This window comes from Penicillium samsonianum (assembly GCF_028829775.1).
Source record: "Penicillium samsonianum strain IBT 33392 chromosome Unknown utg000002l_segment0_segment0, whole genome shotgun sequence".
NCBI classification, from domain to species: Eukaryota; Fungi; Ascomycota; class Eurotiomycetes; order Eurotiales; family Aspergillaceae; genus Penicillium; species Penicillium samsonianum.
In genome coordinates this window covers 1,038,506-1,057,540 of record NW_026643260.1, presented here as the reverse complement: position 1 = coordinate 1,057,540, position 19,035 = coordinate 1,038,506, and the positions used below count along the sequence as shown (strand labels likewise).

Sequence of the window (19,035 nt, the reverse complement as noted above, 5' to 3'; positions counted from 1 at the left end):
CTGGCGGAAATGATCAAGCACCTCTACCTCCACGTTTGCGGTCGCATTGTCAGGTGCAGCCCGCTTTGCAGCTGGTGCAGCCGGGGGGTAGATACTGCGGGTGTGACACCCTTGCCCGAGGCATTCTTTTGCTCGATATCTGCTGTGGGTTGTAGCGATGCGACCAGCTCGGCTTGCTGGTCTGAGGGTGCAGTTTCCTTTGCCACGGCCTGCGAGGGGATGGGGATAGGAGCGGTGGGGACCGGAGAAGCCACAGGCTGTTTGGTGGGTGCACTGGGAGTCGCAGCAGGCTGGGGAGCTGCCTGGCGGCGTCCGGGGGGCATGTACTTGTTTGGCTGGCCGGAAAGCAGAGGAGGGAAGGCTTTGTCTTCGCGACGAACACCGCTGTACTTGTCTTCTTCGTCTTGGTCGCCAGTATCCGGTGCTACAAGGCCACGCTCCTCGCGCATGTGGGAGTTGTCCACATCTTGTCCCTCAATCTCGCGGGCAATCCGAGCTGCGTCCGCGTGTTTCTGCTTGTAGTTGGGATCCGAACGGTCGAGGCGAGTGGTGTAGATGTTCTCATCATAGTTGGTCTTGGCGCCGAAAAGACGCTCGTTTGCCTCAAACTGGTCCCATCCCGCAGAAGTGTTGCTCGTGTCAAGTGACATATCAATGTCGGTCTCGGCAGGTTCCCAGCGCTGCAAGGTGCGCTCTCGCATGGCTAGGTTTCCGGAGATATCACTGTCGGTTCTGAAACCCTGGGAAGCACCTGCGGTCTAGATTAGTATATACACAAACGAATTTGACTAAACAAAGCAACCCGTACCGTTTGGTTCCTTGGCTGAAACTTCGGCTGTGGTAACGTTTGGAACGGCAATGTCGACGACATCCTTAATATCGAATGACATGATGTGCTCGGGTGCGGAGCCTATGTACGGAGTTGCGACATCGCTGACGCCGTTTGTCCGGGGCTGGCTCTCTTGCGAGGTTCGCTGGACCATCTTGAGCAGGAACGAAAGTTCGTTGGGCTCCATGGTCGTGGAGGAGAAGATACCGGTAAATTTCTCTCCGGTCTTGGTGGTAATTGTGGTATTTAGGCCCTAGGTAGCAGTTTAGAATTGATCGAGACAGGTATGGTGGTGCGACTGGGCTTACAATGAAGCTGGCGAATAAGAAGACAAGGCGGTCATGAGCATGGCTATCAGGCGTGTTTGACTCCTTCTGGTTGGGTCTCGGGGATCCAGACTGTTTCTGGTGGGTCATGTTGCCGTTCGATGAAGTGTATGAAGATCGTTGGGTGATGGGGTTGGTCCCTTGGGTCCAGGCCTTGTGGGAATTTGTGCGCCTATGCAGTAGAACATGCTTGCGTTAGCGGTCATTGGCCACGAAACAGAGAACAAAACATTTCTGTCATTGAATCCGACACCTTCAATTGGCTCTTGCTGGCGCACAAGTCGATGCAAGCAACAGAGCTCACCAGCTCAATCGCCAATAGGACAAGGGAAGGTCACGATAAGGACAAAGGGGAGTTTTCCAAGTCCAGAGGAGATGGAACTTCAAAAGGATTTGATCTGACATATTGTCTAGAAGGAAGGACTGAACGTACCGCTGTCCGCCATCGACAGGGCTGCCCGACTGTCGACGGTTGTCGGACCCCTTGGTGCTGTTACTGGATCTCAGGGTAGATCTGCCGGGGTTGGGGGCACCCGCGCTGGCATTGCCAGACGCGTTGTTGGCCGGCACTGAGTTGATAGCAGAAGCCATTGATTGACTTTGGTGTCAGTCAGGGCAAGCTTGCGTCGTGGAACTTCGCACGGCGGAAAGCCGCGAGGATGAGGCACGATGCCACAACACACCGCCTGCACAAACAGGACTGGGGGGGGGAAGTGAGGGGAAGGATAAGCAATCACCACACTGCGGAGATACCGGAATGCCAATGGCAGGAAAATAAGGAAAGAGAAATGGAAGGGAAAGAACAGATAGAAAAATAGAAGAAAGAGAGATGGGCTTGTCGCAAGTTGATGGGGGAAGGGGACTCTGGAGCGAAGAAGTCACGCGTATGGTATTGTATTTGTGTGTTACACCCTTTTTCTTTTTTTTTCCCTTTCTTTTTCTTTTTTTTTTAGGCGTTGTGACTTCAAATGTTCCAATGGGAAATATTATTGTTGATTCACAAATGAATAATAATATATTGTTATTATAAGTATTATTGTGTTCTTGGGCCTCCAACCCTAGGATAGGCCAATTCTCAATGTTACCGAACAGAGTACGGGTCAGGCTGAGGTAGCTCCCACGTCCGACCCCTCATAGAGTTTGGGACTATATTGACCATAATACAGAATGATGGCATTTGTGCGATATAGGGTCAGAACCCATGAACCCATTGAGATATATCTACTTCCGATGCATAAAGCAGCTATTGGAACTACCAATAGAAACAAGCAAACCCGCATAGGTACATATGTATACATCACCTTGTACGATCAACTGCATTATCGGTCACGGCCGTTCCAAGGACTTGTGTCATTGCTCAGATCATACTAGGTACATAGTATGGTACTACTTCGTATCTTGCTTTTCGTTACCACTCTTGAAGGTCAGTATGTATATACACATTACCTCCAGATGTCATATCTGAGGTCATAGGTCACTCTACCCGATATCTGGTTCCATGGGAACTTCCTCCGTCGGGTGGGGCTTTCCTATCTTAGCTGCCGTTTTATAACGCTTAGAGTTGGGTCCGCTACCTACATATGTAACTTGGTAGATTCCAGTGACTCAGTGAGGTCTCCGGCAGACCTTTGGGTCCAGTATATATACCACTACGGCGACAATTGGACATTCTCAAATTGATACTATGATCTTTTGGCAGAGTGGTGAAATCATCTTATCTAATCAACCGATGCCCCCGGGGGGCCCAGGGCTCCAGGTGTGTCCAGCTGAACCTAGGTACCTACATACAATAAGGCTGATGGGTTGCGGCCTCCAGGATTCTTGACTTGGAAGGTTTCTTGTCAGCATTGCAGAGGCAAAAAATCGGCAGCTGCCTGGCACCTGACATGAAGCAGTTCCGAGGTTGGTGCCTCGGATCATCCGTATAGTGGGAATAGTGTTCAGCCGCACAACTCAGATCGCCGATCTATATATATATATGTTAATGTTGTTTAAGAAAAAGACTTATCAGGTAATTATGGCTCAATGTCTGTTCTCCTGCAAAATTTATGTGATTTCCACTGCCCCCCGTATAGATATATAATAGGGAAGCGAGCAAGAAGAGATCATGGATTGTTTGTAGCTGCGAGAAAGAGAAGGGCGAGGCATGGAATGCCGAGGTATTGCCCACGTGTGTATCAGATCTCATAGCCCAAGGCAACGGTCTGCTATTGACAGCTTGTAGGGTTCGGCTTAAGTAGAATTGCAAATAGCATGCATTTTAACCTAATCTCAATACTTGATAGATTCGATTTCCAATCAGCGTTGCATTCGAATGTTGGTTAGCGCCCTTGGATTTGGTAAATCAGTCGGACGGGCATGCTGTGATAGACACCCACCTTGGGAAATGATGTGATATCTAATGCATGTAAGAGCATCGGCATTGCTTCATGGTATTCGCCAGTTTGGCAGGTGTCTCTGTTGGACCAGCTATTTCCTTCAACCCCATGGCAACATTTTCACCTTGGGTTCCAGTCTTCATCAGTATTTTTGCCAACCAGTCGCACTCATTCTGCCACTCTTCTTCGTACTCGAAATGTTGACTATATCACAGTGAGGCTCTAACTCCGAACAATATTATACGGAGTCGACAGGGCCTGATAGCTTCAGGTCACACCTGTCTCAGTCCTTGCACCTTCTTGGGTCTTCAATGAAATTGTTCAAGTCTCCTTCTGTGGTTGGTCGAGACGGGAATGAAGTTAGGCGTCACGTTGCTTGGGCTGCCGTACTTTGGGTTAGCAGGGTTGTTCGTGCTGTGCTTGGTGAGCCTGGTATTCATGGCATAGACTATAGAGAAGAGACCAACTAATTCTATACGAAAGACCTGAGCAAGTACAGGAATATAGTAGTAATAGAAATGACTTAACCTATCGTCATACAAGACAAATGAGTGTACATACTCCGTACTATGCTGGAATATAAATAGAGAGTGGAGCTGAAGTGGAACAGTCGAAAGGGACAAAAGCAAGGGCCTTATCAATCGGGTACTTATCAGTGGATGTGGTGAGGGATGAGCCCAGGTCCCTTTTATGGCTGTTCTGTTGTATGTTGTATGTATTATCGTTTTCAAAAGTGCAGGTAGTACCTAGGTATAAGCATGTGATTTTATGGCAACAAATTGGAGGTCAATTTCCAATGATCAATGGCTCACAAGTACATGTATGTACTAGCTACTGCGGCCTGAACACTCGAGTAACGCGTTGCCCTGGTCCCTTGTACATCAGTACAGGGCTATACAGTAATATATGGTATTTATGGTATTTATGGTATTGGGGGGATAAACCACTGCTGGTCATCGGTTCGGGTGCGGTAAGGCGCCAAGTGGACAGGAGGCTGGGCATCATCTTCACACATGCTTGGCACCCTCACTCGCTTCTGCCCTATTTCTCATTTTCTATTCTCATTCCCTCGGTGATTTGGCCTACCACACTCATGCAGTCCTCAGGCGTTTCAAGAGCCCAGTTCCCCTATCCCGAACAGTTGGATCAACAAACATCCCCCGAGCGACCCTCGGGGTCTGGCAGTGTCAACACATCCATGGCTTCCCAGCAGTCCGGCCGCAGTTCCTCCGCCTCGTCTCGATCCCAGTCCAGCAAGAACCAGGTAAGTATCTAGCTGCCTGTCACTTGCGTAAATTTCGGTGGCTAATGAACCGGTGTTTTCCCCCACCGCACAGCCCGATAAGCAAATATCCCAAATCGAAAAGAGCGTGACGCACCTCTTGGTCGCGACAAAACAACTCCTCGAAACCCTAACCCAATGGTCTCGGAAGCAAGCGTCGGAGAACGACGTGTCGGATGTATACGTTCGATTGGGATATGAATTCAACTTGGCTTGTCGGGCCTTCAGTGCCATCGGAGTCGACACCTCAGACCTCGGTCCCGTACCAGACCTACTCCGCACCATACTTGAAGACACTCTTAGTCAAGACGCATCTTCCCAGAGCCTCGATAGATACCTCCCCCGAATTCGAGATATAATCATCAACTTGTTAAAAGGGCTGAAGAAGAAGCAAGCTCGCTTAAGGTCCCGGCACCAGCGCGAAGATGGCCGGCCCGCACCAGCACGGCAAGCCAGTGCAGGAAGCATCGCTAACGGGCAGGCAATTGGTCAGTTGTATGATGATGCTGCAGCATCCACCATGCCGTCGACAGCCCAGTCCCCCAGAAGATCGAACCGACGGTATGGCAGCGGTGGATCGCTGGAGGATCAACCGGCCATGGCTCGAACCTCCTCAGCACCTTCGACAACCGAACCGCGCACGACAAACTACGCCGAAAGAGAACTATCGCGGCGAGAGGCCCAGCAAATGCTGTCTCAACCCACCCCCTTCGATAATGATACAACACCCCGAGCCACCGCATCTAACACCACTGCGCCTTCAACATATATTACACCTACCGGTTTCTCTGCGCCCCCGCCTCCACCTCCGCCAAAGGAGGATGACGCGTTGGGGGCTTTGCAAAGAAGTGGAGAGCTTGAGCGACGTGCCTCGCGTCGATTCTCTGCTTATCAAATTCAGAAGCATTTGGGCACATCTACCAATGGCGTACCTGTCCTGCCTACTCAGAACTCTCCCATCCCCAATCGCGGTCGTGATGTCCGCGAATCCTTGAACGCAGTTCGTCTACGGGGCTCATTTACTCATACAAGGCAACGATCGAACAACCGCTTACAGGAAGCCGCCAAGGGGGCGCAAGCTCCCCCACCCGCAAATATTCCGGATGTAGTGGAAGAAGAACGCACTACTCCATCTGCTGCACCTCCATTAGAGCCACAAGGGATCGATACCGCAGCACCCGAGGCGCCCAGCGAAGCGGTTGCTCATATCGAGAAAGACGATACCGTGGAATCTGCCATCGTTCCTCCTCCGATCATTCCCGTGCCCCAAGAGAAGCCAACACTCGAAGACGCTTTTGAGCCCGCAAAGCCAGCACCCCAAACCCCGAAGGCAGACTTGTTTGGACCGTCCACCGGGATCGCAACACCTCTATCAGCTATTCAATTTGCTACTGAGCAACCCTCACCAGGCAAAGAGCTGACGCTGTTCCTACAATATAAAAGCAAAATTAAGAAGTATGTGCTCCCAGATGGCATTGCGGAGCTCACCATCGGGCGCCTGCAGCTTGCTTTTATTGAAAAGTTTGCCTGGAATACCCACGACAATGGCGTTGATTTGCCAGAAATCTATATCCAAGACCCGATTTCAGGCATTCGACATGAACTAGAAGATCTTACCGACGTCAAAGATCGGTCTGTGTTGGTGCTTAACGTTGATAACCTTGATGAGGTCAAGAAACATTTCGATGACAGCCTTGGAAGCGTGCGCCTCCTGGTGGAAGGCGTCAAAGAGACGCTTTCTGGCCAAGGGAATATCATCCAGCGGGTTTCGGATCGCCAGCTTGAAGCTGCCAAAGAAATTGCTCGCTTGGCTGCTGCTCCTCCAGCCACGTCTGGTCCGGCTGCCGTTGGAGGGAATTCCAAGGCATCGATTGCCGGCAGCGGAACTCAAATTGCTGAGCTTCAGAGCTTGCGTCGTGACTTGGCTGTCCTGCGACAGACCTACTCCAACTTTACTGCTGATATCACCGGTTCTATGAGTGCAGTCCGTGCCAAGGCAAGCAAGGTCAAGACCGCCGCCGATGACGTTACCACTCCCTCTTATGAAGGTGATGCTGGCCGTGCTCGCGTCAACACTGGCAAGAAGGAACTTGCAGGTGAATCGGAGCGGCTGGTCGCTCGCGTTGACGATCTCCAAGATTTGGTCGAGGATCTTCGGAAGGATGTTGTGACTCGCGGTGTTCGTCCTCTTCCAAGACAGTTGGAGGGTGTCAGCCGCGACATTAGCATGGTCATGAAAGAAATTAAGAAAATGCAGGACTTCCTGGGTCGCGAGAAGCCCATCTGGACCAAGATCTGGGAGAAGGAGCTGCAGCTGGTTTGCGAAGAACGAGACCAGCTTACCATGCAGGAGGATCTCGCTGCTGACTTGCAAGACGATCTCGAGAAGGCAACTCAAACCTTCGCCCTGGTGGAGCAAGCTACGAAGGAGCAGGTCTTGACGAATGCAACCGGTGGCACCGCTGTCCGAGCCGCATCCAGGACTCTTGGAATTGATCCAACCGTTGATCCCATGAAAGCCAAGGACGGTGTCCTGGGCGAAGTTCGTGCTTTGCAACCAAACCACGAAGGCCGACTCGAGGCCATTGAGCGAGCCGAGAAAGCACGAAAGAAGGAGCTTGAGACTCGGCGAATCGGTCTTTTCCAGAAGGAACTCGGAGCATTTGTCGACGAAGGCAAGTTGAAGAAGAGCGGTGGTTTTGAAGAAACTGAGCGTCTCCGTACTGCGAAGGACGACCGCATCCGCAAAGAAGTTTGGGATAGACAGCAGGCTCGCAATGCGGAGATGGAGAAGGCAGAGGCGGAAGCCGCTGCTGCGCAAGCAGCGGAGCAAAACAACGAGGGTGGGGGTGGTGATGACCAGCAAGAAGGTGAAACAGAGGCGAAACCGGAGGATGGAGATGAGGCAGAGAAGGCAGAAGAGCCCAAGTCGCCATCTTCTGACACGGAAAAGCCACTCCCCAAAGCGCCGGAGGAGGAAGACACCGCCACCTCCGAACAGCCCTCTACATGATTCTTTATTGACCTTTTATCGATCCAAGCACGTTCATCCATCCTCCATCCCATCCTCGGTCTGATCATCCCCGGACCCTCCGAAGTTTCATGCCGAACCTCTCATTGCCAAGCGCAAGTGAAATTGGATTCACACGATTGTTTTTCTTTGTTTATTGCATTTCACATCGCATTGGGGCCTTGGTTTTGTTCATTTCATTTCCCTTGATACCTTTTGGCGTGTCTCCTGTGCGAGAGCCCCTCATGTCATTTACTGACGATACCCTGCCACACTCTGTGGTGCGCTACTAGCATTTGGTCTTTGATTTTGCGAATGATATGAGCACTTTTGAAGCTAGCGTTGGGATGTTCTTTAGTTTGGAGCCGTAGTAGTTCGAAGTAGTCTGTCTCTTGATACCGTACTACGTAGACTAATATAGAGATAGAGAATAATCCCCAATGCTTGAGCTAGCTAATACAAATGTTCCTACTAACTACTAGTACTCCATGCCTTGACCTGTCTGTCCTGCAAGCTAATGCGTAGCGGTGTGCGCCTCCTGCACTCCCCAGCCACCTTTCCATGCAGCTTTTGCAGGTTTATAGAAAGCCCAATGCGCCCTAATTTATTCCTAATTTATTCCTAGATCGACAAGCATCTTTCTACGTTAAACCTGACAAACTCGACCGAATTCCATGTTGAAGGGACACAAGAATATATCTTTGCACCCTTGCATCCAGCAACCCAACACGAAATTTCATTCCTAACCAACTCGTCCACAGCTTTTGTTAGTGACACATACATCTGAAACAACTATCCAACTACAAGTTAGCCTCCAACCCGACTATTTCCACTAGTCTCAATCTAAACAGACTCGAGATCTATCTGGTCGCGATGCTCGCCGGCAACATGCAGCTTGTCTACGCCCTCACCATATTTTGCTCACTGCCCCAGTTTGCAACACCGGCCTTAGCAGAATATACAAACCCCTCTGCGGATCTAGAATCCAAAGAGGCTGACACTTCTCCACCGTTACCAGGAAAGCTCATCCTACAGCGTAATGCCGCGGTAACATCACAGCTCGCAGCAGGACCCGCCCTGGGCGTGAAGAAAATGAGCGACGACGAAGGCGAGAAATTCTTCTTCGACTACTGGAGCTTTGGGGATGTCTCTTCGACAGGTAACATAGCTGAGCGACACCTCTCCGATGAAGATGGATTTTCCCCCGCGCGCTTTGTGGCCCAATCTTACCCATTCGGGCCATCTTATTCCTTGGGCTCTGGTGGAGACAGTCAATTCCTTCCTCGGGAAAACAATGACAGCACAAACAATCTGTTCGAAAAACGAGACTTCAAGTGCCCAACTGGGACGTCGGCGTGCACATCTATCGGTCGATCCGATCGCTGCTGTGGGTCCGGGGAGACATGTGAGATCGTCGCTGATACGGGGCACGGCAACGTGGGCTGCTGTCCTAGCTGGAAGACATGCTCTGGGATGATCGGGTCGTGTAAGAGTGGGTATACGGTTTGCTCGCAGGCTCTGGGGGGTGGATGTTGTATTCCGGGGTATGATTGTGTTGAAGGGGGATGTAAGTGGATTTCTTTTTCTTTTTCTCGTTCCCATATTGTCATTCGGATTTGGGAATACGAGAGAGAGCTTTTACTAATTGTTCGAGTAGGTGCATACATCACTGTTATTACAGTAACTCTTCATTCGACCGTGGTGTTGTCTACTGTGACCTACTCGACAAAACCGCAGGATAGTTCTTCCACTTACACTCCCTCCTCTTCCTCGACGAGCCCTTCCCATAGCAGCCAGACAACAACAAACGATAGCTTGGCACCGCCAGCGCGGCCTACGAACCTCTCAACAGTAACCAGTGTTACCCGCAGCGATGATGTCTGTCCGACTGGTTTCTATGCCTGCTCCGCCGTCTACTTGGGTGGTTGCTGCCGAACTGGACGGGACTGCGATACGACCTCATGTCCGATCACCTCTTCGACGACCATTGTATCAGATGGCGTGACGATTATAGCGCCTGTCGCGACAACAACGCAACACTCTGGCGGGAACCGGTGTGCTCAGGGCTGGTTTCACTGTGCTGACACCGTGGGCGGAGGATGCTGTCCCATTGGTTTCGCCTGTGGTGCTAGCTGTACTGCAAGGGATATCGCGTCTGGGACGACTGTCGCCAAGGAACAAGCGACTGCGACTAACGGAGATGGTGTGGGGTATCGGGTTAGCAAAATGATGTTGGGGATGATGCTGGGAATGAGTGTGGGAGTTTGGATATTATGAAAAAGATACGATAAAACATGATACATATGAATTGATGACAATAAATCTGCCAACAGCACGGAATGAGAATTTTATAGAAGCTCTCCCCACGGGGGTTTAGTAATCGGGGCTAAACGTACAGGCGGAGACTTACCGGCTGCTGCACTCGGACCTGATCACCGAATCTCGCCGACACCGGCAAAACCTCCGCTTTTCTCACTTCTTCTTTCTCCCAACCCTCGTTCTTTAAAGGTCTTGTGAGTGAACATGTCCGATTTGATCGCAAAGCTGTGCTTTGGATCACTTTGCGATCCCAACTTTAGCCAATTATGGCCCCATACTGACATCCCACTGCTCAAGCCGCCATCATGTCCGAAATTCCCCAGAAACCCCTCCCCTTCGTCTACCAGTTCGCCGCCGGTGCGGTGGCTGGTGTCTCAGAGGTATGTCTCTCTTGATTTTGATTTGGAAAGCGATTCCGACTTGATTCGTTGTGTCGGAACCCCCTACGAGATGTTTCATTGACTAACGCGTCTCTCCCCGCACGAACAGATCCTGATCATGTACGGCCCTCCACTCCCCTTCCTTGGTCGCATAACTGCTTCTATTGGAGATATGCTTGGTATAGTGTGAAAATTGGACCCAGTTGACGATGTGTGACTCGCAGGTACCCCCTGGACGTGCTCAAGACTCGAATGTAAGCAAGCCGCCGGTCGCAATAAACACCGACCTCACATGACACGAGCTAACGATATCCTCTTGCAGTCAGCTTCAGACCGGAGCCCCTGTTCCTGGTGTCGATCACTACAATGGCATGTTCGACTGCTTCCGTAAGATTGTTAAGAACGAGGGGTATGTCATAACCCCAGCGAAGCAGCCATGCCTCTCTCTCTAACATGCGACGACGTATATAGCGCCTCCCGTTTATACCGTGGTATCTCCGCACCCATCCTGATGGAGGCACCGAAGCGTGCAACCAAGTTCGCCGCTAACGACAGCTGGGGCACTTTCTACCGCAACCTGTTCGGCGTGGAAAAGCAGACCCAAGGCCTGGCCACTTTGACCGGAGCCACAGCCGGAGCAACTGAAGCCTTCGTGGTGGTTCCTTTCGAGTTGGTGAAGATCCGTCTACAGGATAAGGCCCAGGCCCACAAGTACAACGGCATGTTCGACGTGGTGAAGAAGATCGTTGCCGCAGAAGGCCCACTGGCAATGTACAACGGCCTTGAGTCGACCATGTGGCGCCACATCCTGTGGAACGCAGGTTACTTCGGCTGTATCTTCCAGGTCCGCGCACAGCTGCCTGCCGCCGAGCCCGGCAACAAGAACCAGCAGACCCGCAACGACTTGATCGCCGGTAGCATTGGTGGTATCACCGGTACTGTCCTCAACACCCCCATGGATGTTGTCAAGTCCCGCATCCAGAACACTTCCAAGGTTCCCGGTCAAGTCGCCAAGTACAACTGGGCTTGGCCTGCTCTTGGCACCGTGATGAAGGAGGAGGGCTTCGCTGCCCTGTACAAGGGCTTCACCCCCAAGGTCCTGCGTCTCGGCCCTGGTGGTGGTATCCTGCTTGTTGTTTACACTGGTGTCATGGATTTCTTCCGCAAGATGCGCGATGAAAAATAAATTTTTCGTGCTTGTGGTTGAACGTTTGATAGCGAAAATGTTTCCCAAAAGCAACATCCATGTGAACGGCCATTCACCTCTGACCCTGACCCCTTTGCCCCGATACCCTCTTCCACTATCCTTTTCACCTTGGATTCAGAGTTGATAGAACATGTGGAGGAAGTTGTGGTTTTTGGTTTCTTGTCTTTCTATACTACCCTCTTGGCATTGTACGATAACGGCCATTAGATGGACATAAAAACAAATAAAACAATAAATTCATGTGTTTAGTCTATTTCTATCAAAATATAAGTCTTTATAAATATCTATCTGCCAAAATTGAAGACAACAACAACAAAACTCTCAACTATGCAATGCAGCGCAAAACAACACCCCGACATACACAACCTCACGCAATTCCCTCAGAAGTAGGCCCCAAATCCTCCTTCCCAGACCGATCAATCTCAACCCTCTCCTCAGGCTCCCACATAGCCTCCCTCATAAACTTACTTCTTTCCCGAATCTGCGGGCCCTTGAAAACCAAAATAACAGGAACAATCGACAACGCAACCCCAATAAACCCAAGCAACGTCCCAGCCCAACCAAACCCAAGATTCCCAAACAACTGCGGCGAAGCAAGCGGCAAAAACGCACCAAAAGCATTCCTCCCAAGAGAAGCAGCCGATAAAGCCGACGCGGCATATCTCTCATAAGCATCAGTCAGATAATTAACAACAGCCATATAAATTGAATAAATGCCAATACCCGCAGCCGTGATTCCAATAGTCGGCACAATCCAATGAATATCAGGCTGACTAGCCCATCCATACCAGAACAGACCCGCAGCAAAGAGCAAACTACCCGGGATAGACGTGTACAGTCTCGCCTCGGGGATGGGTTTACCGGGTTTCTCTTTATTGCGTCGCTCAGACCGGAGATAGAGCCAGTCTTGCAGTGGGTTGATGGCTGTTCCGATGATCGCGCCTACTGAGATGGCGAGCTGGACTAGGCCGGTTGAGAGCGTGCCCCAGCCGTAGTTTGTTGAGTAGGTTTGGACGACGCTGGAGAAGAAGAGGTAGAGGATTCCCCAGGCGAAACTTATCCATAATGTGAAGAAGATTACGACCGGTTCGGTCATGAGCATGTTTGTCGGGCGTTGGAAGGAGATTTTAAGAAGGCGGAGTTTGCTGGGTGCGTCTATTTCTGAGGCTGCATAGACAGGGCGGTTGGTTTCTTTCCGGATCTTGCGCGCGCGCTTCTTGAGGATCACGTCTGGGCGGGATTCGTTGAGGATTAGCCAGAAGACTGGGATTAGGGCTGCGTTGTAGATTATTTGGACGTAGAAGATCCTATAGGGAGATGGTTAGTATGATGGGTTCTTGGTTCTAGGTTCTTGGATATTCATATTCGGAGGTATAAATCTCGAGGAAGAAAGGGATTGTGCTTACCAACGCCAGGGCTCCGATTTCTGAATCTGCACAATAGCAGATCCAATAAACGGACCAAGTGCAATACCCACAACACTCGTAAATCCGAAGATAGACATGGGCAGACTGCGAGCGTGGTCACCAAGCCAGACATCGGAGATACTTCCACCGACGATATTAATCGAGACGGAAGAAGCACCGCCACCGAAGAACCGAGTAACAACGAGTGTTGCGAAGTTCTGTGCGAACGCGGACGGGAAGAGCGAGATGACGAGGATTATATATGCCACGAAGTATCCTGGCATACGGCCGGAGGCCTCGGTCAAAGGCACGAAGATCAGTGGCCAGAAGGCCGCGCCCATATTCCAGGATGTAGTGGCCCAGTAGAGGTTTGGGAAGGGGTCATTCTGGACGTTGAATTGTTTCTCCATCCAGTCGTTGCCGGAGCCGTAGGTTCCGGCGGGCAGGCCGGTCAGGATGGAGCTGGTGGGTTTTGTTAGTTAGATGCTTCAAGGTTTATTTGTTGTGTGTTGAGATGGTATTTCTTACATGAAGCATACGGTGATCGTTAGCAGCCATTTGTATTTGACGCTCCAGTTGAAGGGATTCTCGGGGTCGTCGGGCCCGTCCCAGGTGTGGATTTCGATATCCTTGTACGCGGGCATTTCCTCACGGACATCCTGGTTGATCATTCTCCCGATTCTGTGAAGGCGTTAGTACTTTTGCCTTGTTCTGCGCTGCATATGGGAAACATAGAGGACGTGGTATGGGGGTACTGACTTGGCGATCAAGCCGGACTTCTTCTGTTCCTTCGCAGCAACAGGCTTTTCAACCGGTGAGGGCGTTTCAGTAACAGGCTGTTCAGCCTGATAGACCGAATTACCACGGATTTCGTCTTGATCCGCCATGACGAGCAAACTGCTATAGCTTCCCTTTGCTCAACGGGTTGAAATGCCAAACCTGTCAAAAGGAAAAGAAAGAGCAAAGCAGGGATAAAAAGGAACCACAGTCGGAACAGATCGGCGATAAACGTCCTTGCATAATTATTATGGAACCTTGGAACCTCCAGGGCTTGCCCTGATGGAAAATATCCAACCCGAGCCGAGTATGCAAATCGGCATGCCGAAAGCGAAGTCCCGACATCCACATCGGGTACCCGGTCGGGACGGCGAACGTTGGTTGGCGCCGACTTGGATCCACTCCGAGTCTAAACCCACTTGATGTGATTTTATGGAGCTTATTCTTTTTTTCTTAACGCCGCTGACATATGGCTTCCTGTTAGGCCCATTTTTCTATGGCTTTCTTTTGACGAACCAGATCTAGCCAGCCTGTGCCTTGTTTTGGTACGGCCGAAGTTCCTCCACTGGTGTCTTCAAATTCTGCAGACTGATGTCGTCATGCTTGAGGCTGCTTGGTTTGCTCGGTTCAAATCGGATGCTTAATGTGCCGATTGAAGGCAATACGTTGTACATTGCGGTTTTATAGTTTTATAGCACAATCATTCCAGGCCTGGAGATATCAGGTTTGATATTTTTCAAAGCTTATATCAAGGGTGTTACACGTATAGCATTGTAATGTTCAAGTTAAACTCTAATGCAATGTTCTTAAGGCATATGAAAAATCAAACCTCTTGCTTGGCAACAGCCTGTCTACAGTGGAAATACTAGTCGGACCTAACTGCATTGACAAAAAAGTTGTACGCTATACATATTTGCATGACATAGATTGACTATCGGGTTCGTAGAAAGCTAGGAAAGCAAAAAAGTGACCGACGCAGGGATCGAACCTGCAATCTCTTGATTCGTAGTCAAGCGCCTTGCCATTGGGCCAGCCGGCCGTGCTGTTATTATACATTTTTGCTCAAATGTGCACTATAAGTGGAGGCAGACTTTTCTAGGGCAAGGCCCCACTTATTTCCGCATCTGGACTTTTGTGCATGAACAACATGGTGGTTTTATGCAATGCGCTGATCTTGCTATGTACTATGGACGTTTAGCTTAATCAACATTCAAACAAACATAGAAACAGTCCTGGAGAAAGGCGAGGCCTAAAGATAAGAACGGATACTTGCATATCAGAAGGTGTATATGCCATTGACTATGTGATCATCTTTGGTAAAATACATACAAGTTGACCCCCTACTTCCTTAGCTGTTGCAACTCAAGCCGCGCCTTGTGCAACTGCTTAATATTGTTGTTGTAGTGCTCGACCAGTGAAGCGTACGACTTACGAGTCTCCTCAATCTCCTTCTTGAGATTCCCGTTCTCCTGTGACTGTTTCGCATTGACCCGGCGAAGAGCCACATTCTCCGCCTGGAGAAGCTGCAGGCTCGTCTTACCTGTCTTGGGGTCAATGGTAGTCGCCTTCCGCAAACTGCGTTGATAGTAGTTGCGTTCCTTAGACAGGCTCTGGATGCGGGATCGTGCGTTCTCCAGCTCGCGAGAATTTGGGGCGGATGGAGGAGGCGGAGCAATTGTTGCAACGGGGGCAAATGGGGAAACGTGTTGTGCATAGCCCTTTTGGTTCGTCAACGCTCGCGGAAGCTGCACGGTGCGAGGAATGGCACTTGCCTGTTGAACATAATTAACACATTTTCCTAATATAATTGGATCAATAATCATTAGGGACTAACATTCACATTCGTCGCGGCGTTCGAAGGTGCCATTGTAGCTGGAGGAGCTTGGGGAGGGGGTGGAGTCGACGGAGCGGTGCTAGGAGTCTCGACGATCTCGACGGAAGGGGAGCGAGGAGATTCAAACAGAGAATTGGGCGAGTCCACAGCCTGGGGGCTTTGTCCAACTGTCTCTTCTTCAATCGGCCGAGGAGCAGAGGGTGGGACGCCGGCATTGGCCAAATTGGCCTGGGCGATGAGGTTCTCCCACTTTCGGACCTTGTCGGCATCAGTGTCCTCAGGGGTGTATGCAATCCCAATCGAGGGATCGTAGGTCATTTGCCTGTATGGTGCATGCACGGGGAGATTGTTGGATACTGGCTGGGTAGAGCGGTTGACAGGTGTGGTTGAACTGGGCTGGGCAGAGCGCTTGACAGGTCTGGTTGAAATGGGCTGGGCAGAGCGCTTGACAGGTCTGGTTGAAATGGGCTGGGGAGAGCGGTTGACAGATGTGGTTGAACTTGGCTGGTCAAACCCAGACTGATCGAGGTCATCGAGAGGAATACTGGCAAAGAACTCATCGAAGCTGCACATAAGCTCGGGATTTTCGTAGTGGTTGAATCCATTGGCAGCATTGAAAGGCCCGTCAGTATCGAGGTTGGCAAGGCCATTGAGAAAGGCCTGGGAGTCGAAAGCAGGTTGGCCAAGCCCAAAGGCAGGTTGGTTGGGGTCAATTGGAGCCATGTTTATTAAGAATAGGTATTAAGATTGGAGGATATTGAAGGGGCTTGAGACGAGAAGAAAGTGTTGTGGAAAGGAAGAAGAGATCGAAAGAGGAGTGTCGAGGAGGGATGGTAATAACCGTTGAGGAAGGAATTAGGATGCATAGACGGGAACAATGGGAGCAAACAATAACAAAGAAAGCGACATTTCTATTGTCTTAAACCAATCAATAGCGATCAATAGAGATCAATAGGGATCAATAGAGACAACAAACGCATGATGTACTTGTTCGACTGCATTGGTATGTTTTTTTTTCTCTGCCGGCGAATCAGTTGTTTTGCCAAAAGTTTAAATTTATATCGGCTAATAATATGTCAAAGCCATACAGCTAGCGACTCACCGCTGTATATACCGCCCAATCTAGTCTAAGACTTGAGGTTCACCAAGTTTGAGTGCACGAAAATACTCACCCAAATACTGTTCAAAGAAATACGAAAATGGAAACAAACCACTAGATTAGAGTTATCACCTTATCTACAAAATCATGAACCGACCTCATTAGACAAACAATAACTCGCAATTGTGCTTCTGTTCACCTTCTTGACCGCCTCCCCTTTAGGTGTCACCATCTTATCTTCCCACCGCCCTCACTTATCGACTTATCGTCACACAGCGACACCGCTCTACTCACGGGACCTTCAATCACGTGGTAGTCATGGCAGAAAACGGGACTCCATCCGACGTTCGGCCTGGGCCGTCTCGCCTTGACAGCTCCCCTAACGCCTCCAGGGACTCCAGTGGTACCCAGAACGAGGATATCACGAAGACCGGTTACTTTTCCCACTACACCCCTTTGGCCTCAGCCCTGGCGAATATGAGTGTCATTCTATGCACCGGTATGTGGAACATCAGAAGGAGCTCCCCGCATTCTTCCAGGCATGAGCTAATTACCTTGGTTGCATATTTTAGCGGGGTACGACCATACCATTCGGTAAGTTGAGGCTCAACTAGCCGCGCGCAGCGTTTATCTAGCACCCGCGGAGTGGTGATTTATACTGGGACTCTTACTGACTATATCTCTGCTAGCTTTTGGGAAGCGCTCTCGGGTATCTGCTCGCGTACAATCCAGCATCCAGACTCTCAAGTCAATCGTCTTTGCATAACCCCGGATAAGAGGTTCCTGGCTGCCGCGGGCCACAACAATGTCAAGCTCTTTGATATCAAGTCAACCAATCCCAATCCCGTGATTACCTTTGAAGGTCACACGAATAACATCACCGGCGTGGCATTCCACTGCGAAGGGAAATGGATGGTCACCAGCTCCGAGGATGGAACTGTGAAGGTCTGGGATACCCGTACCGGTAGCTTGCAGCGGAATTATGTCCACCGGGCTGCAGTCAATGATGTGGTCATTCATCCCAATCAGGGCGAGCTCATCAGTGGTGACCACGCCGGTATGGTCCGTGTCTGGGACTTGGGCGAGAGCGTCTGTACTCATCAATTGATTCCGGAGGAGGACACTGCGGTTCTCAGTGTCAGCGTTGCCAGTGATGGATCGTTGCTCTGCGCTGGAAACAAGAAGGTGTGTGATTTGGTTTCACGGAAGATATTAGGCTTCTTTACTAATATCTCGATAGGGCAATGTCTACTTGTGGCGCATGGTCCAAACCGACGAAACCACCCGCATTATCCCCGTCTGTACCTTCCAAGCTCACAAGGATTACCTCACTCGTGTTCTCCTGTCTCCCGATGTCAAGCACCTTGCAACCTGCTCTGCGGATCATACCGCCAAGGTTTGGAACCTTGACGCCGAATTTCCGCCTGCCAAACTGGCATTGAAGCAATGGAAGGAGAAAGAGGCATTGAACCCTCCAGTTGAGACACCGGTCGAAGCTCCGATAGTCCCTGTCGAGGTTCCCGCCCAGTCTCGGGATCTGCTCCGCATTTTCGACGCACCCATCCAAGATCGTGATCTTCTCCGTATTACCGACAATCCTCCTCGCCAGGAGACACCACAACAGACATTTACCTCATCCCCCGACGGGCCTCCTATGGATCCAGTTAACCACACTCTGTTCCTAGAGACCACCCTCGCCAATCATCAGCGCTGGGTCTGGGACTGCGCCTTCTCTGCAGACAGTGCATACCTTGTGACTGTCTCCAGTGATCACTATGCTCGTCTGTGGGAGCTCGGCACTGGAAATATCATCCGCCAGTACAGCGGCCATCACCGAGGTGCTGTTTGTGTTGCTTTGAACGACTATTCAGAGCCTCGCTAGGGGCAAGATCCAAGGTTGAGTTGCCTCGGCTAACCGGTGTTTTGGTTTCATGAGTTACTGGGTCTCTTTATTGGCGTTGATCTTATTCTAGGTAATCTACACATGGCATGGCGCAAGTACTGATGGGTGTTTTCCAGTTTTCTCTGGGTTTATGGCGTATTTCGGTTGGTCAACGGAGACCTTTGTCGTTGAATTGTTTTGCAGTTTTTTTACTTCTCCCATTTTCATCCCATAGAGGATATTGCATATTGTCGACATACCACTAACAATATCAAACATTTATTCCAAGTCTTCTTTCTCTACATA

The 19,035-nt window shown here is 50.4% G+C and overlaps 7 protein-coding genes across 7 annotated transcripts; 4 read left to right on the top strand and 3 right to left on the bottom strand.

Moving 5' to 3' along the window:
* Positions 1-23: 23 nt before the first annotated feature.
* Positions 24-1,746, bottom strand: N7471_002248 (SM domain found in ataxin-2; the record flags this gene model as incomplete). The annotated part of the gene is made up of 4 exons (XM_057274968.1): positions 24-751; positions 809-1,082; positions 1,138-1,327; positions 1,589-1,746. 4 exons carry the CDS (start codon positions 1,744-1,746, stop codon positions 24-26), a joined length of 1,350 nt encoding a protein of 449 aa, XP_057139606.1.
* A 2,880-nt stretch (positions 1,747-4,626) lies between these two features.
* On the top strand, positions 4,627-7,828 carry N7471_002247 (formin-mediated actin nucleation enhancer; the record flags this gene model as incomplete). Its single annotated transcript, XM_057274967.1, has 2 exons — positions 4,627-4,797; positions 4,871-7,828. The coding sequence occupies 2 exons, from the start codon at positions 4,627-4,629 to the stop codon at positions 7,826-7,828; spliced, it is 3,129 nt and encodes a 1,042-aa protein (XP_057139605.1).
* Positions 7,829-8,698: 870 nt separating this feature from the next.
* On the top strand, positions 8,699-10,331 carry N7471_002246 (putative GPI anchored protein; the record flags this gene model as incomplete). Its single annotated transcript, XM_057274966.1, has 3 exons — positions 8,699-9,311; positions 9,483-10,042; positions 10,224-10,331. The coding sequence occupies 3 exons, from the start codon at positions 8,699-8,701 to the stop codon at positions 10,329-10,331; spliced, it is 1,281 nt and encodes a 426-aa protein (XP_057139604.1).
* Positions 10,332-10,449: 118 nt separating this feature from the next.
* Positions 10,450-11,710, top strand: N7471_002245 (putative mitochondrial 2-oxodicarboxylate carrier protein; the record flags this gene model as incomplete). The annotated part of the gene is made up of 5 exons (XM_057274965.1): positions 10,450-10,524; positions 10,634-10,644; positions 10,749-10,778; positions 10,847-10,933; positions 10,996-11,710. 5 exons carry the CDS (start codon positions 10,450-10,452, stop codon positions 11,708-11,710), a joined length of 918 nt encoding a protein of 305 aa, XP_057139603.1.
* Positions 11,711-12,098: 388 nt separating this feature from the next.
* N7471_002244 (Major facilitator superfamily domain general substrate transporter) lies at positions 12,099-14,024 on the bottom strand (the record flags this gene model as incomplete). Its single annotated transcript, XM_057274964.1, has 4 exons — positions 12,099-13,038; positions 13,138-13,599; positions 13,666-13,818; positions 13,897-14,024. The coding sequence occupies 4 exons, from the start codon at positions 14,022-14,024 to the stop codon at positions 12,099-12,101; spliced, it is 1,683 nt and encodes a 560-aa protein (XP_057139602.1).
* A 1,230-nt stretch (positions 14,025-15,254) lies between these two features.
* Positions 15,255-16,471, bottom strand: N7471_002243 (uncharacterized protein; the record flags this gene model as incomplete). The annotated part of the gene is made up of 2 exons (XM_057274963.1): positions 15,255-15,686; positions 15,749-16,471. 2 exons carry the CDS (start codon positions 16,469-16,471, stop codon positions 15,255-15,257), a joined length of 1,155 nt encoding a protein of 384 aa, XP_057139601.1.
* A 694-nt stretch (positions 16,472-17,165) lies between these two features.
* N7471_002242 (WD40 repeat domain-containing protein) lies at positions 17,166-19,017 on the top strand (the record flags this gene model as incomplete). The annotated part of the gene is made up of 4 exons (XM_057274962.1): positions 17,166-17,346; positions 17,420-17,441; positions 17,537-18,032; positions 18,088-19,017. 4 exons carry the CDS (start codon positions 17,166-17,168, stop codon positions 18,727-18,729), a joined length of 1,341 nt encoding a protein of 446 aa, XP_057139600.1. The 3' UTR covers positions 18,730-19,017.
* Between the last annotated feature and the right edge of the window lie 18 nt (positions 19,018-19,035).